The following is a 17375-nucleotide window of genomic DNA, read 5'->3' as shown; positions in this document are numbered from 1 at the left end:
ATCAATTGCATGTGTAAAGATTCCCTCCAATATTATTACTATTAAATTTTAATAAAGCAAGATAATTTTTTGAATGAAACTTAAAAAGATGTGATGGAGGATGAAGGAAAGAAATATCTGCTCAAGAAAGAACAAGAACCAGGGGCTGGAAAGATTCAGTGAATCAGATTCAGTGAGTAGCTGACCTGGGTTCAGTCCTGGGCATACCATATGGTCCACTGAGACTGCCAAGAGTGATCCTTGAGGAAAAACTGGGAATAACCCCTGAGCACCACTGTATGTGGCCCCAGAAACATAATGGGAAAGAAAAAACGAGTTTTCAGAATAAGCAAACAAAGAGACACAAAGACAAGAAAGCTAGACACATGTTGAAGGGAGAATATAGGCTTGAAGAGTAAGCACACTGCAATATTACTTTAAATAGGATTAATACTTAGCTGGAAAATGCAACTCCTGGTCCCCCTAAAAGAAAAGTAACATTCCCTAGAAGTTCAGGAATTGGGAAATACTGTAGCATCATTGACCTTTCATGCTCATAGAAAACAGGAGAAATAAACAGTTCATGAACTCACTTTGATATAGTCATTTTTGCCTAGAACTCAAGGTTCAACTCCTACTTATTTTGCAGTCTATAAAATTGAATATCCAAACTACATTGTAGGAAATTAATACCTTCTTTCACTTCCAGTGCATTAGATTTTATTTTATTCATTCCTTTTGAAATTTAGGACTACAAATTTTATTTAAGGGAGTATCACTAATCAGAAAAATGCAAATAATGAGATGTCCATCACTCCACAAGATTGGTACATAACAAAAAGAACAAAACAACCAATGATAGTGTGGATGCAATTCAAAAGGGATCTATATTTACTGCTGGTGTGAATGTCCACTGGTCCTGGTCCAGCCTTTCTGAAAAAACAATAAAGGCATCCCTTGAAGAAATAAAAATTGAACATTCATTTAACCCAGCAACACCACTTCTTGGAATATACCCTAAAGGCACAAAAGCAAAATATGTAAAAGACATGTACATCCCTATGTTCCTTGCAACACTATCAACAATAACCAAAATCTGAAAATAACCCAAGTATACAACAATAAATGATTGGGGAAACAAACTATGGTATATCTACACGATGGAATGTTTCTTTGCCATCAGAAATAATAAAATCTAGCAATTTCCTTCTAAACAAGTGTATCTGAAAATCATTTTGCTGAGTGAAATTAGTCAGAAAAAGATAGACAGACACAGAATTATCTCGTTCCTATCAAGAATGTAGAGAAACATGATAGTGGGATAACAAATGCTCAAAGACAAAGCACACATGGGGCAAAATAAAAGGTCTTCAGTAAGAAACATGCCTCTTTTAGTGTAGGGGGAAATGACTATGGTGAAGGGAAAGAGGTAGTGCTGAAAAGTGGTATAGTCTTATGTGCGAAGTTCTTCCAGTAACAGTACTATAAACCAACCATAATAAAAAATTTTATTTAAAAATACCTCTTGTAGAGGGAGACAGATGGGTTGGAGGCAAACAGGGCTGTGGCAATGAGTGTAAGAAAGTGGACACTGGTAAAGCAATGGATGCCGAACCATTGTATGCCTAAAACCAAATCATGAATAACTTTATAATTTCATGGTGAGTAAAATAAAAGCAATTACAGAGAGGCCGGAGTGGTGGCACAAGTGGTAAGGCATCTGCCTTGCTCAAGCAATTACAGAGAGACCAGAGTGGTGGCACAAGTGGTAAGGCATCTGCCTTGCTCAAGCAATTACAGAGAGACCAGAGTGGTGGCACAAGTGGTAAGGCATCTGCCTTGCTCGTGATAGCCTAGGATGGACTGTGGCTCTATCCCCTGACACCCCATATGGTCCCCCAAGCCAGGAGCAATTTCTGAGCACATAGCTAGGATTAACTCCCAGAGCGTCACCAGGTGTGGCCCCAAAACCAAACCAAAACAAAACAAGACAAAACCAAACAACAAATATTTATAGAGAGTATCATATATTTTAGTATCTTAGAAAAAAGTAATTAAAAATTTAGTACAAAATTTAAAGGGGGCAGAGTGATAACATAGTGGGAAGAATATCTGCCTCACAGTTAGTCGACCTGGGTTCAATACCTGACATCCCTATGATCTCCCAAACCTACCAGGAGTGATTTCTGAGCACAGAGCCAGAAGTAACCCTTGAGTGCTGGTTGTGGCCCTAAAACTAAAAAAAATGTAAAGGGAATTGTATTTTCTTTTTCCCCTCTTTTCCAGGAAATATAATAGGACAAACAATAGAGAAAGGACACTTTTATATACTTTAAAATAAGACCTATAACTTCTAGCTTTTATTATCTAAACATAGTAAAGTAGGAAAGCTAAAGGGTCTCTAAGGCTTTCTCAAATTTCTTCCTTACACATTCCAAGTAGTTTCTAAATTGGGGGTTGTGTTAGGATTTGGTTTTGGATTAGAGTTTTGGGTTAGATTTTGCTTTAGGAATAGCATTGTGTGATGCTACTCTTGTTATTTTTCCCATTGATAGATTTTCATTTAGAGGCAAAAAGATACATATTGCCCTTCAAGCCTGTGTTCTCCCTTAAACACGTATCTTGCTTGATTGTCTCTATGTTTCTTGATGCCTATTTAAAAGCTGGCAAAGCCTGTGTTCTCTCTTGAACATGTACTTCTCGCTTTTTTCCCATCACATATTTCCAAACAAGTTTCAATAAAAATTTTCTTGCTTGACAAGGAAGGAAGGAAGGAAGGAAGGAAGGAAGGAAGGAAGGAAGGAAGGAAGGAAGGAAGGAAGGAAGGAAGGAAGGAAGGAAGGAAGGAAGGAAGGAAGGAAGGAAGGAAGGAAGGAAGGAAGGAAGGAAGGAAGGAAGGGAGGAAGGGAGAAAGAGAGGGAGGGAGGAGGAGGGGGGAGGGAGGGAGGGAGGAAGGGAGGGAGGGAGGGAGGGAGAGAGGGAGGGAGGAGGAGGGGGGAGGGAGGGAGGGAGGAAGGGAGGGAGGGAGGGAGGGAAATAAGGGAAGGAGGAAGAAAGGAAGGAGGGAAGGAAAAAGGGAAGGGGGAGGAAAGTAAGATGTAGGAAAGAAGGGATGGAAGAAAGGAAAGTAGGGAGGAAGAAAGAGGGAGAAAGGGAAGGGAAGAAGCGAAGGTGAGAGAAAGAAAGGAGGGAGAAAGGAAGGAGGGAAGGAAGGGAGGGATGAAGAAAGGAAGAAGGGAATGATGAAAGGAGGGAAGGAGGGAGGAAGGAAGAAGGGAAGAAGGAATGAGGGAGAAAGGAAGGGGGAAGGAAGGGAAGGAGGGAGAGAGGGTGGAAGGGAGGAAGGAAGGAAAGAAGGAAGTAAGGGAGGGAGAGAAGGAGGAGGGAGGGGAATGTAAGGGAAGGATGGATAAAGGAAGGAGGGAAGGAAGGAGAGATAAAAGAAAGTGGTAGAAAGGAAGGAAAGGAAGTAGGGAAAAAGGAAGGAGGAAGGAAGAAAAGGTGGTAGGAAGGAAGAAGGAAGGAAATGAGTGAAGGAGGAAAGGAGAAAGGGATGTACAAATATACTGCTTCTGTTCTCTTTATACACACCTATCATTAATTCAAATTCATATTCTCAAACCACAATTGTTCCAAATTATTTTCTTTTTCTTTCTTTTTTTCCTTTTTCATTTCTTTCTTTTTTTTTTTTTTTTTTTTTGGTTTTTGGTTTTTGGGTCACACCCAGCAGCCCTCAGGGATTATTCCTGGCTCTATGCTCAGAATTCACTTCTGGCAGGTTCGGGGGACCATATGGGATGCTGGGATTCAAAGCACTGTCCTTCTGCATGCAAGGCAAACACACTACCTCCATGCTATCTCTCCGGCCCCTTGATCCAAATTCTTTGTCATCATTCCAGCTTTTGCCCTGCAGCTGCTGATAATGGTCTCCTAATCTTTGTTGCCCTAAGATTGCACTTCCAATAGGCATTACCAGATAGGTGTTTTGTTTCTTATTTGCCATTTATATTTTGGAGAGAGAAACTTATCTGTTAGTCCTGGAAGGGTCATTACTGGTTCGTAATGAGTGATTGCTCCTGACAGTGCTCTGGATACTACTTGGTGGCTGGATTGAACCAAGACCTCCCACATGCAAAGCATGTGCTCCAGTTCTTTGAGTCATCTCTCTGGCACCAACAGAGGTTATTTTCTTAAATATACACTACTTCTTTTACACTGAAGTTGGATACATCAATAGTGATTAAATAGAAAACTGTACAATCAATATTTTGTATAATTAATCACTGGGAAATTCAATCATTTTGTGACTTCTACATTTTTGTCTAAACATTAAAAATTTCCTTGTCAGTTACAACTGTGAAGATGAAAAAATAGTAGTAGATGTATATTTAATATATATTAAGTTAAGACAGAAAATTGTGAAAGATAGAATTTTTATATAAACTATCTAGTTGTAGGATCATTCTATTTCTCAGAATAAATGTAGATTCAGATCACCTACATCTCAATTTGAAATTTGTAACTCCTTTTTTACATTATGGTATTCTCTCTCTTCTTTCTCTTCCTGCTCTCTCATATATCCTTACAGAAGTTCTTTGCTTAGAAAATAAGTTATCATTAGTGCATGTCATCTGACATAACATGATTCAGAGCAAGCACTTTCAGTGTTAGAACTAATCGCTTAGATTTCCTTTAATATGAAGAGTTTTGCTGGCATCACTTCCTCTGGAACATCTCCATACTTTTGGTCACAGCCACTTTTATTTATAATACTGATAAGCTTAGGTTCACCAAGTTCCTTTGGTTGCATATTTAGAGACTTCCAATCAGTGGGAAGGTCAACAATCCTACAGCTAGCTATGTCGTCTATAAATAAACTTATACTAAATTCAAACTTAGATGCCAGTATTTTTATTTCTGTGATGCCCTTTCACACGTCAGATTGTTTCCACTTTCACTTATCCATCTTCATAAAATGCTGCATTGATACAGCATTGAGAAAAAATAAGGTGAAACAACTTTATACATTGTTATCTGTGCATTAATTGAATAACAGGTGCATAGTGAGAAAACACCAACAGACTTTGGGGGGGCACACCTGGCAGTACTTAGAAGCTCAATCTATCTTAGAGTATAATGTGACCTGTCAGATATTCTAACCAGATGATCATATTCAAGGCAAACAGCTTACCTCCGTTACTATCTCTCTGGCTCCTTTTTGTCATTTATTTATTTATTTATTTATTTATTTATTTATTTATTTATTTATTTATTTAGTATTTTGACCATACCCAAGATGATCAGGGCTGACTCCTGGTATACTCGCATACCATACGAAGACTGAAATCAAACCAAAGCCAGCTATGCACAAATCAATTGCCTTAACTCTGCACTATTCTTTCAATAGACTTTGAAAGAAATGTGCATCTTATTTATGCAGTAACTTGCGGACAGAAGATTTTATACCATATCAATGCTTATACTTAATATATCATTACAAGCAACTGAAATTTGGAATACTGATATAACTTGGAATACTTATATAATTCAACTGAAATAAGATAGCAAGTATTCTTTTATATATGAGCCATGCAAATGAAGTTCCAAATACTTTCTCATTATAGGGCTTTTTCATATACCATATCCTTTGTCTAGAACACTCTCCCTTCTGATCTCAAGTTAGCCTTTTCTCATCTTGAGTTTGAATGTTTAGATGTGATGATTTATTCCCTAACTTATACTAAATAGTCTCTACTTTGTCTTCCTTTTCTGTAACACAAAATTTAATGCATATTTATGTATCTGATACTTGCTTTTACTTTCCCTCAGGATTATATCATCCATGATATCACATATTTTGCATTATTAAAATTATGTTTTATTCATTAATATAAGCAATGTTCATTGCCATGCCTAGGTTATAGTAGGTAAACCATAAATAAGTAAATGAATAAAAAGGTAGTATATATCTGGGGAAAATGTAAATAATTTTTTTGAATTTCAGCTGATCTTGAGAATTAATTCAGAGTAATTCATTCAATGTCCTGACCAAGGCCTGGTGAAGCAGATAACCAATAAGCCTCCAAAGAGAATTATTGTTAAAGCAAGAGTAAGTATGGGAATTACTGTTAGAGCAAGAGCAAGAATGGGCTGTGGTCCAGGATGAACACAAGGTCTAAGAGTCATGGAGGAAAATTGTGGCCATCTGTGTTGCTAAAGCTGAAATCCCTAGAACCCATCTACCTGTTGTCAGAAATGGTTGGATATTTATGTTTGAAACAACATAATTAAAACCATTTGCTGCAGTCACAGCAGTCTCAGTCAAATGAAAAATCTAGAAAACTGGAGACATCAATGAACCTCAATTTTTTCCCATACTGCCGAAAGGGCTGAATTTAAAATATGATATTAATGAATTTGACTGATAATTTTTTCTTATCTCCACAAATTCCTTTTGGATTGATTAACTTCCCAAGGTTCTGAAAAGGCAGTGATGTAATTATAGCATATCTGATCATACTAGTCTGTGAGCTCCTGGGTGATTAACTAGGAATTGTTTTTAATTGCACTTCACTGGTAAAGGGGGTCAAACTGTTTACATCATTGAAAAACTATCAGTGTAGTGGCCACGTTTCTTAATTCTATGAAAGAGGTGGGGCAGGAAATGTTTGCTTGGGAAAAAGAGTTGTTTTTCATAGATATCAAGAGCTAACCAGGAAAATTTATCAGTTGAAGGAAAGCAAGCACAATGGTTCTAGTTTGAATTCCTATCCTGTTTACTATCTCCACATAGGCCTTCACTTGGCTCCAAAATGGAGCTGCCACACCTCTTTCCTTAAGCTACTAAAAATTAGAGTAAGTTGAAGAGATCTATCATTATACCATGCTGAAATGCCTTCACCCCAGAACTCTTTTGTATTTCTGGTGGTAAACCTAGAAAAAAACTTGGTGGATTAAATTCACTGGCATAAACGATACCTAACTTCTCCTAGGATTCCATACCTCAATTAGAGGTCTACTCTTGTCATGTACTACCAGAATTATTACTGTTTTTGTATTCCCATGAAATACTTGTTCTTCTTGTATTCAAATGTGTTTCCATGGTAAAACAGACCTAAATCACATTATCTTTTTTTCAGCCAACGCATTTGGGAAGGATAAAATACTAAAAAAAATAGAGTCACATACATATTTTTCATCAAAACTGTCACCGAAATCTGGCTAAAGTAAAGCTTTTGAAAAAAGTAGACTGTTTTTTTGAATTAATAACTGCACTGACAACTATGACAATGTCAATGAGTGAGAGAAATAGAATGCCTCTCTTGAATACAGGGAGAGAGGGAAGGAGAGACATGGGGGGCATTGGAGATGGTAATGCTACACCAGTGAAGTGGGGTACTCTTTTTATGACTGAAAGCCAACTACAATCATGTTTGTAATCATGGTGCTTAATGATTTTATTTAAAAAATATAGTATCCCCTGGAAAAAAGTGCATATATTTATCAATTCCAAATCACCTAATGCTAAGAAGTTAAGCCAAGGTAATAGCATATTTGTTTTTTTAGTTTTACACACACATCTTTTAGTCTTAAAATGGAATGTAGGCTCTATTGACAGAATTAAGCCTTTCATTGCTGGAGTCTGTGATTTCCAACTCTGGTAAATCGTTAGGAGCAGGCAGGAAGATCTGGATGTGTTCCCAAGTATAACTGTATTTTATTGGAAAAGATAGTGCTTGATTTGAATAAAACATGGCCAGTCAAAACCTTTGCCAGAGTAGAAAAATTTAGTGCACAAGATATTTTGATCTATATGGAAAATTTGAAAGACATTAGCCTCTGGAGGCAAAGCAATGTGCAAATAAGCCTATAGTATAGCTATTGGTATTTTTTACACTAAATTGGTTTAGCAGTTAAGCATAGTTTCTTGATAAGTCTTTTTTTCCTTTATGAGGATATATTGGCTATAGCTAAAAATATTAGTTAAGGTTAGAGTGGCCAGCTTGATCAACTTTTAATTATCATAGTATCTAAATATTTATCTTCAACTATAATCTTAAATATACCATGTATCCCATCTTTTGCCTCTGATATTCCTCATCAGAAAATTTAGGAAACAAATTAAAAATCAGTTATCTTTTAAGTTATGTTTCCCATAGAACTTCTGACATTTACAAACAGGATTTCCTGTGGGCCATATTTGAGCCATATGATTTTTCAGTTCTTCAGTTCCTACTTCAGTTCCATCCATTTTTTTTCATCTCAAGAAGGTACCTTGCAATGTATCAAGGATTTATAATCTTATTTTTACTAAAACAATGAATCTAATACTATTTTATTTGAATAAAGCACACATCACTTACATTTTATTTATACCATTAATTTACAATAATACAAAGAATGTAATAAAAATACTTGAAACTTTTCTCCTTGCTGCCACATATTCAAGCATTGTCTCAAACATACCACTGATACTAGGACGACTAGGTGGTTTCTAAGAAAGTTTGGATTGCCAGTATTACAAAATAGTAAAATGTTTCATTTGAAAACTAAACTATAGGATGATATGAGGGTAAGCTTTGTGCAGACAAAATACAATTTAATAATAAAACTGTCTAAAATCTCTAAATTTTTTCTTAGTTAATTTACAAAATTTGTTTTAAAAATCTATAAATAATCCCTAGTTCTAGTGCTGGTTAAGGGAATATCATAAGCCTCTTCAATTCATAATCTCATGCATTACATGATTTTCTGAAGTCAAGAAACATGTTTTTAAGGAAGCATTCATGTTCAATTATTGCCAAAAATATTAGTAATCCAAGGGAATTATTTTCTCTCCTCTTTGATAGAGCACAAATAGCTTATAATTGCTTCATCTGTGTGCCTGCATGTGTATAAAAGTGTATGTGTGTGGGTAAAGGGAACATAATGAGTTATGAGTTATATAATGCCTTAGAGAGGTCTGGAATGAAATATTTGAAAATGAGTCACCTCTGGCTCCAATCCATAACCTCAAAAGAATTGGGTGGCTTAGCTCAATATTCTTTGAAGAAATACCTATTTGTGAGTTGAAATTGAAGTGCACATACAAATTGGTCTTTTCTGATAAAACAGGAGATTCTTTTAGTGGTTTCTTTAAAAGTTGTGAGTGGTTTCCCTAATAGACAACAAATCCAACAAATGATAGGATACCCTATTATACAAACACAGACAAGTTCAAGCAAGCCTGTTTCTGAGATAAAAAGCCCTGGATTTGACAGTTTTCTGTTGTTTTTCATGTCTGATCCTATCAATTATATAAATGATAATCACAATTGACTAAAAATATTGATTTCAGAAGCCTACATGTATGGCTTAGACCTCACAGAAGCTGTTTTTCTTAACAGGGCTGGAGGAGTAGAGGTGTTGGGACAAACTCAGCTGTACTCAGGTCTTCTGGTTCTATGTTTAAAGAGGATCACTCCTTATGGGGCATTGGAGGATTGTAAGGAGTTCTGGACATTGAACCCAAGTCAGTCTCATGCAAACAGGTACCTGACCTGCTGTACTATCTCTCCAGCCCTTGAGCTATTGCTTTTATTATGTTAATGATAAAACGGCTGCTCACTTGAAACTGTGAGATTCCTGTTTTGTGGCATGGCCAAGTCCTTACTCATGTTTCCTATTATCCTCCAGTGGTAAAGTCAGACTGTTTTGTTATATGGACCCTCTACCTTTCCCAAGAGAGATAAGAAAAAAATTTTGGAATTTCTGTGGAAGCCCCAAAGGCAAAGTAAAAGAATAATATTGGCAGTGCATCCTTCTTTTTCTTTAGGGACTGTTAGTTAAGAATGAGCAAGTCTGAATTCATCTAGTTGTCAGGTATTATAGATAATTAGAAGAGTTGGGAAGGAAATATCCATAACATGAGAACACTATTTCAATGGCATACCATTATTCTGGTGTTTCCATGTAGTACTCAGGGACCTAAAATCCTAAAGTCAATACTTTACTAGATGTTTCAATTCTCAGACCAGGAAGTAAGTATAGCACTGTTTGGTAAGGCCAGGAGTTCTGACAGTGACCACAGCTACACCCAACAGTGCTCAGGGGACATTAAAATGGCAGTTTTTGAATTTGGGTCCCTGCACATAAATGCATCACTACCCCTAAGCTCTCTCCCCAATCCCTGCTATGCCATTTTTCACACAATGCTACATGAAAGGCTCCAGCTTTGAGGCAAATATATATACATTTTTAAATAGCAATTATGGATTTGAACTATCATAGTCATGAATTTTGGGTTACACTCGACAGTGCTCAGGGGTTACTCTTGGATTTGAGCTCAGAAGTTGCACCTAGAAGGCTCAGGGAACATATGGGATGCCGGGAATCAAACCAGGGTCTGTCCATGGTTGGCCGCATGCAAGGCAAATGCCCTACCACTGTGCTATTGCTCCTGACCGAACAGTCAAGGTCTTATCTCATCTACCCATCACTGTGAGAGATGTGTCGTTAATCAGGATTTTCAGAATTTCCTGGACATTTAATATAGAATATTAGTGAGCACAAAAAAAAAAAAAAAAAAAAACAAAAAACAAGATAATTACAAAAGCTTTGTGCTTGCAAAGTTTTAACTGTTGTAACTATAGTAACCAGAAAAATCAATCCTGGGTACATTTTGTAAAGGATATAAATATAAGTTCCAAGTTTGATTATTCATTCAATTGATTATTTTCAGTTCAGTGATAAGTTTGCTTAAAGTAATGGGATAAAATTCCATCAGACTTTGCTATAATTCAGTGGGCTGGAATAATAAAATAATGAATGCTCATATGTCTGTTTATAGTTTTTACACACATTATCTCACTGATTATCACTAGTCTGTGACTTCATGTGTCTGGAATGAAAAATTTATTTATCATTGTATCTCCGACACCTATATAGGGTGTGACACAAAGTAGGTGTTCAATAAAGATTTATCAAGTAAATGATTGAACCTGAATCACCATGTGATGTGGGAAGAACATGTTTTATTATTTTTTACATTTAATAGGTAAAGAAACATTACAGAAAAACTTAGTTACTTGCTAAGGTCATATAGCCATCAAATAGTGACTTGCGTTGGTATTAAACATACTCCTTCAAACTAAAAATCTTAAATTTTCCTCTAGATCTTGGATTGTGTGATCTAATTCTGGCAATGATTGGTAAAGTTCATAAGGTGTAAGTCCCATTTACCTTCTGTAAAAAGCAAGAGAAGCTAATATTATGTGCCTCTAAGGTCTTATTGATGTATAACACTGTGGATTTCTTTCACACTGCCATCTACAATGTCATTGTGGGTTTCAAGAACTTTATATTAGCCCAATAAGTTGATGCTAATGGGTTATTTACATTGCTCAAAACTCTCAGGTGAGAGAGAGAGAGAGAGAGAGAGAGAGCTGAGTCCATGCCACAGACCCATTTCATAACAGTGTGAGATTACTTCAGATTATAAATTTTTTCCTTTCTAAGGTAAGTGAAGTTGTTTGTTTTGAGCTTGATTTTTGAGTATGGAGACTCTGGGAAAAATCTCCTTGATTGTTAGTATGTTGGAGCTAATCTAGAAACTTTACAGCAGCAATGCTTACATTCAGTGATCTTTCTTAGGGGCTAGAGCAGTAGTACAGATGGTAGAGCATTTACACTGCACATTGTCAACTCAGGTCTGATTTTTGGCACCCTATATGGCTGCCTGAGCCCTCCAGGAGTTATCCCTAAGCAAAGAGCCAGGAGTAAGACCTGACCACCAAGTATGACCCAAACTACCCCCACCAATGATTTTGCTTATTTAGGCAAATCATTTCCCCTCTGTATTTCCCCATGGGAAATACATACTCCATACTACCTTCCACTTCATGAAATAGGCAGTTGCTTGTAGGATGACATATTCCTTTGCACATGTTATCAAGAGTTTGCAATTTTAGATTCTGTTTTAAAAATATCATTATGCTCAGCACATATAAGACTTATTTGCAGTATCTTTGTATACATTTGTCAAGTTGCTATTTTTAAAGAACTTATTAATTTCTACACCCTGGCATGATCTTGTTTCCCAGCAAATGCAAATACAAACTAATGGCCCTGTGTAAATTGGCTCCTTTGATTTCTTTCAGTTAGTTGCTCTTTTAGAAAGTCTACAAATGGAAAATAACAACTACATTTAGTCATTTATAACCGCTGTTGTTAGCTGCCTGCCCCATGCACCCACCCCACTTCACCTAAAGCACAGGGCAAAATCTGATTACTGAGGACTAAGAAATGAAAACTCAGCTGAAATTAGAGACAGAAGTCTCATATTAGGATCAAATCTGGCAATATATTCTGCAGAAAGAGGTACTTGGAGGTTTTACTCCTCAGAAGAATTAAATTATCATTATGGTTCCAAAATCAGATGCAAATCTCTGGCCATTACTTACCGAAAGTTTCGAACCATGATATGGTGAGCATTTCTAAGAGCTGCATTGTTCATCAGGATCCTCAAATTAAACAACATCTTCTCTTAATAAAAAGAATGATTGATTCTATGCTCTTGAAAATATCTTTCACCACAGTAGCCACTAGGATCCACCTAAAAGCTAAGAATGCTTTGACTGCAGTAAGAGAGCAAAGGTAATGTTTCCCTTTGACTGACTACCTTATCAAATTGCCCTGGTTAGAGATACCACAGGGCAGGGTACAGGAGCATTTGAACTTTAAGCCAAGACCCACTGCTATGTATTTTTAAAAAGAAATCTTGACAATTTTGGTTTCCAAACTCCTCATTTTCCACAACATTTCATACTGCCACATACTTATACAAAATCAAATGGCAAAGAGTCATTGAGCATATAATATATGGAAGGCTCTGCAGTGCTGATTGATGTGAAGGTACATAGAAGTACTTCATGCAGAAAATGTGAATTGGAAGTTCAAAACCCCAAATGTAGATGTGACAGCTCTGAGAATTTCCAGAAATATCTACACTTTGCCAGTACCAATCTTCCTGCAAATATAAGTAGAAGTGCCTGGAAACTTTTCTGTACACAAGAAACTGGAGTAGGTATAGGATATAACTTTAAAAAATCTAAGAGCTGTCTCTGCTCATAGTAGGTCCTCAGTTATTTTTAAATGTGTTTCCACAAAACTTGAAGGGCTGAACCATATGGCCCTTCCTTGACAGCCTTTCCAGATCTCTATGGGACCATTCAGAGCCTCACTTTCTTGCATTTAACCACCATTATAAATCAGAGATTCTCAAAGTATTTGCATTGGACACTGTGCTAGTGTAGACACAGTAGGAAGATGCAGAATTTACAGTCCTGTAAAAGTGTAACATTTATATGCAAATATCCTTCATACAAGCCAATAAGAGAATCCCATAAAGGGCTGCCTATCACAAGAAAGTGTAATGCTCTATGCTGGGAAGGTTGTGGAAGTTAGGTAAAGAAAGAAATGTTTCGTATGTTGCCTCTTCTGGTTATTTTATAATTTTAGCAAACCCAGGTAAACACAAATGAAAGTACAAAAACAAAGTGCTCTTTGAAAGTCAGCTATGACAAGAGACAAAATGGCAGAGATGCCTTAGTATCATCAGGGAAATAAATATTGATGTTATACCCCTTCTTACATTGATATAAGATGAGGGGAGAGACAAATACCCCAGACTGCCAATTCTTCTATCCTGTAAAATATATTTCAGGTGGAAGCAACTGTTGGCAATGGCACAATGATGAGCTATATATTTGTGGAGGGACTGAGGCACTTTTGTGGTGGTGAGATCAATACCATGAACATGAACACAAATGTCAATGTTACCTAAACTAGAATAAAATTAATTATAAAAAGGGTGCTATAATGAGAATATATAGAGTGAAAGTTCAAAGAAAATAGAGGGCTTCTTTGTTTGAAGAGACCGTTAAGATGTCTTTGAAGAGGCGAAATGGGTCAGGGTTTCTTTTTTATTGAGGCACCGTGATTTACAATACTGTTAATTACTTTCCTGTATAAAATTGTTCTAACACCACACCCACAACCAGAGTGCCTGCTTGCCTCTACCAATGTTCCATGATCCATGCCAAAGACCTCCATCTCCCCTTTATAAGTCAGTTATTTATATTAGCTTTCAGATTCTGTTACCTCTAGCCATTTGTTATTGCCTTACTTTGTTTCTTTGTATCCATAATGAAAGGAATTATTCTGTACCCATGCCTCTCCTTCTGACTAATTTTCTAATTTTACTCAGCATAAAGTTCTCTAGTTTCATCCACATAGCAGCAAAACTAAGTAGTGTTCCATTGCATTTTATAATATATAAAATACATTATATATTTACTCATATACATATAATTATCAAATATATATTGTACAAATTTTATATATGTATCAATGTGCAATTATATATTACATATATTTACATAAGAAATATAGATTATATGATATATTACATATATTATACATTATATCACACATTACATGAGATATAGTGAAATATTATATAACACTTAAATATATAAACCAATTGAATTCTGCAATTTTTTTATCCATTCATCTGTTCTTGGACACATGGGTTGTTTCCAGAGTCCAGCTATTTTGAATAAAGCTGCAGCAACAAACATAGGAGCACAAATCTCTTTTCAAAATAGTGTTGTGGAATAGAATCAAAGATAAATGAGACTACATTAAAATGAAAAGCTTCTGCCCTTCACATAATGGAAGAAACTATTCACCTAATACCCATCTGATAAGGAGTTAATATCTAAGACATAAAAGTACTGACATAACTCAACAAGAAAAAAAATCCAACCCCATCAGAAATGGGGAGAAGAAATGAACAGGAACTTCAAAAAATAAAAAACACAGATGGCCAAAAGGAACATGAAAAAGTGCTCCACATTACTAATCATCAGGGAGACGCAAATCAAAATAACAATGAGGTATCATCTCACACCATAGAGACTGGTATACATCACAAAGAACAAGAACAACCAGTGCTGGCATGGATATGGGAAGAAAGGGAGTCTCATTCAGTGCTGGTGGCAATGCTGTCTAGTCCAGTCTTTTTGGAAAACAGTATGGATATTCCTTAAAAACTGGAAATTGATGGGGCCTGGAGAGATAGCACAGCGGCGTTTGCTTGGCAAGCAGCCGACCCAGGACCAAAGGTGGTTGGTTCGAATCCTGGTGTCCCATATGGTCCCCCGTGCCTGCCAGGAGCTATTTCCGAGCAGACAGCCAGGAGTAACCCCTGAGCACCGCTGGGTGTGGCCCAAAAACCAAAAAACTGGAAATTGAGCTCCTATATTATAGGGCAATACCAGTCCTAAGGCTATACTCTAGAAACACAAAAAACATAATAAAAAATGCCCTCTACACACCTATATTCATCATAGCACTATTTACAATAGCCAGAATCTGGAAACAACCCTGGTGTCCGAAAACAGATAAGTGGCTAAAGAAACTGTGGTACATCTACACAATTGAATATTATGTAGAATTAGGAAAAACAAAATCATGAAATTTGCATGTACATGGAGATTGTTATGCTGAGTGAAATAAGGCAGAGAGAGGGATAGAATAGAGAGACACAGAATAGCCTCACTCATCTGTGGGATAGATGAAAAATAAAAGACAGTATGGTAATAATACCCAGAGACAATAGAGGTGAGGACTGGGAGGACCAGCCCATGATATGAAGATTGGCACAAAGAGTAGTAAGTGCAGTTAGAGCACTAACTACCATGGCAATGATAGTGAGAGAGAAAAGCAGAATGCTTGTCCCAGAGATGGGCAGGAGGTGGGAGGGAGGGGAGTGGGGGACATCGGTGGCAGAAGCGTTGGGTACATTCTATGACTGAAACTAGGAACGTTTCCGTAACCATGGTGCTTAAATAAATAAATTATTTTTTTTTTAAAAATAGTGCATTGGTTTCCTGGGGTAAATGACAAGAAATGGGATTCTGGGTAGTATGGTAGTTCAGTTTTGGATTTTTTAAATTTTTCTTTTATTACAGCACCATGATTGACATAGTTTTTAGTTTTATGAAAAGTTTTCATACTGTTTCCCAAAGATGTTGAACCAATCAACATTACCACCAATAGGGGCTTCTTTTCTTCCACTTTCAAATTTTTGTTGTTTTGCTTTGGTTATTTCTTTATTATTTTGTGCAGTGCTGGATATGGAACATAGGGCCTCAGATTTGTGAGGCATGTGTTCCACCACTATAGCAATAGCTCTGTCCAGAGCCAGTTAGAGATAGGTTTGGGTGTGAAATTACTCTATACAGCACTGTATTTTTTCAAAGAGAAGAAAAGTAGTCGAAAGTTATGTTAATATAAAATGCATATCATGGCCAAATATCTTCAGTAGGCTCCCTACCTAAATTACTTATAACTAATATGACTGATCTCCATGATTTTAGAGAGGAAAAAAGAGCAGTGCTTCTTATCAGTTGCCAAAACAACTCATAAATCCTTGTAATTCTTTAGAGTTAAGTTCCAGAGGTGTCTAAAATCTTAAGCTACCAAAAACCCTCAGGAAGTCTAAAAGTAATGCATCTGAGATAGATATGGCAATTTCATGAACTTTCAAATATTTTAAAATATTTCAACTGACATTGGGCCATATGTTACCTTTGGAGAATAAAAATGTTTCATTTATTTACATTTTAAGCTTAAAATCATATATGAATTTGAGTGGTATTTCTTAGAAATTGCTACTGTTCCTAAGCATACACCTTAAGAATCCCAGAACACAATGCAGAAAAGCCTTCTGAACATCTCTGTTCATTACAGCACTATTCACAGTAACTCCTTGTCTAAAATCTTTAAGATCCTAAGAAACCACATTTTCATGCAATGCACATTTTAGTTACAAGTTTTATGGGATTGTTCATGGTCTATCTTCCTTTAATATAAATAGATAACTATGTACCAGTAGCTATTCTGTTGGCCATGAGAAGTACTCTAAATTTAAGCTGTGATGTGGAAAAGCGAAAGAAGTAAGAGATGTTGGTAATTTATTTCATTATTTAATCACAAAATTAACCAACCTCACCAGATACTTCCCTGCTACTGGACACTGTTATATAATAAAATACATATTATTTTTAAGTCACTCTAAATTTTGGGTTATTGTTACTTGTAGTCAAATGCATGCTAACCAATACACAATTTAGATTTTTGAAGACTCCTTTTTTATTTTAACATCAAGGAATCGTGTCTTTTAAGGGTAGATAGAGGTTCTAAGTTGAAAATTTTTTATTTTTTGCTGAATATAGAAATGACCAAGAAAATGAAATTAACAGATGAGTTTCATTATCTCTAATTGGAAACAATATTATTTTTCTCTTCTTTATTTTCTCTTCTTTGGTTAAAATAATATGTTTAACATGTAT

The 17375-nt window shown here is 36.2% G+C and overlaps 1 protein-coding gene across 1 annotated transcript in view; it reads right to left on the bottom strand.

Annotated features, from left to right (window-relative positions):
* Window positions 1–12644, bottom strand: part of OTC (ornithine transcarbamylase) — a 152945-nt gene extending 140301 nt beyond the window's left edge. Inside the window, exon 1 of the mRNA XM_049767118.1 lies at window positions 12420–12644. Coding sequence (XP_049623075.1) covers window positions 12420–12496 — 77 coding nt within the window. The 5' untranslated portion in view covers window positions 12497–12644. The remainder of the gene's footprint in view (window positions 1–12419) is intronic.
* Window positions 12645–17375: the final 4731 nt, after the last annotated feature.

The sequence above is a fragment of the Suncus etruscus genome, chromosome X (assembly GCF_024139225.1).
Source record: "Suncus etruscus isolate mSunEtr1 chromosome X, mSunEtr1.pri.cur, whole genome shotgun sequence".
Taxonomy (NCBI): Eukaryota; Metazoa; Chordata; class Mammalia; order Eulipotyphla; family Soricidae; genus Suncus; species Suncus etruscus.
Note: the sequence above shows the minus strand (reverse complement) of the source record. Positions and strands in the feature narration are given on the sequence as shown.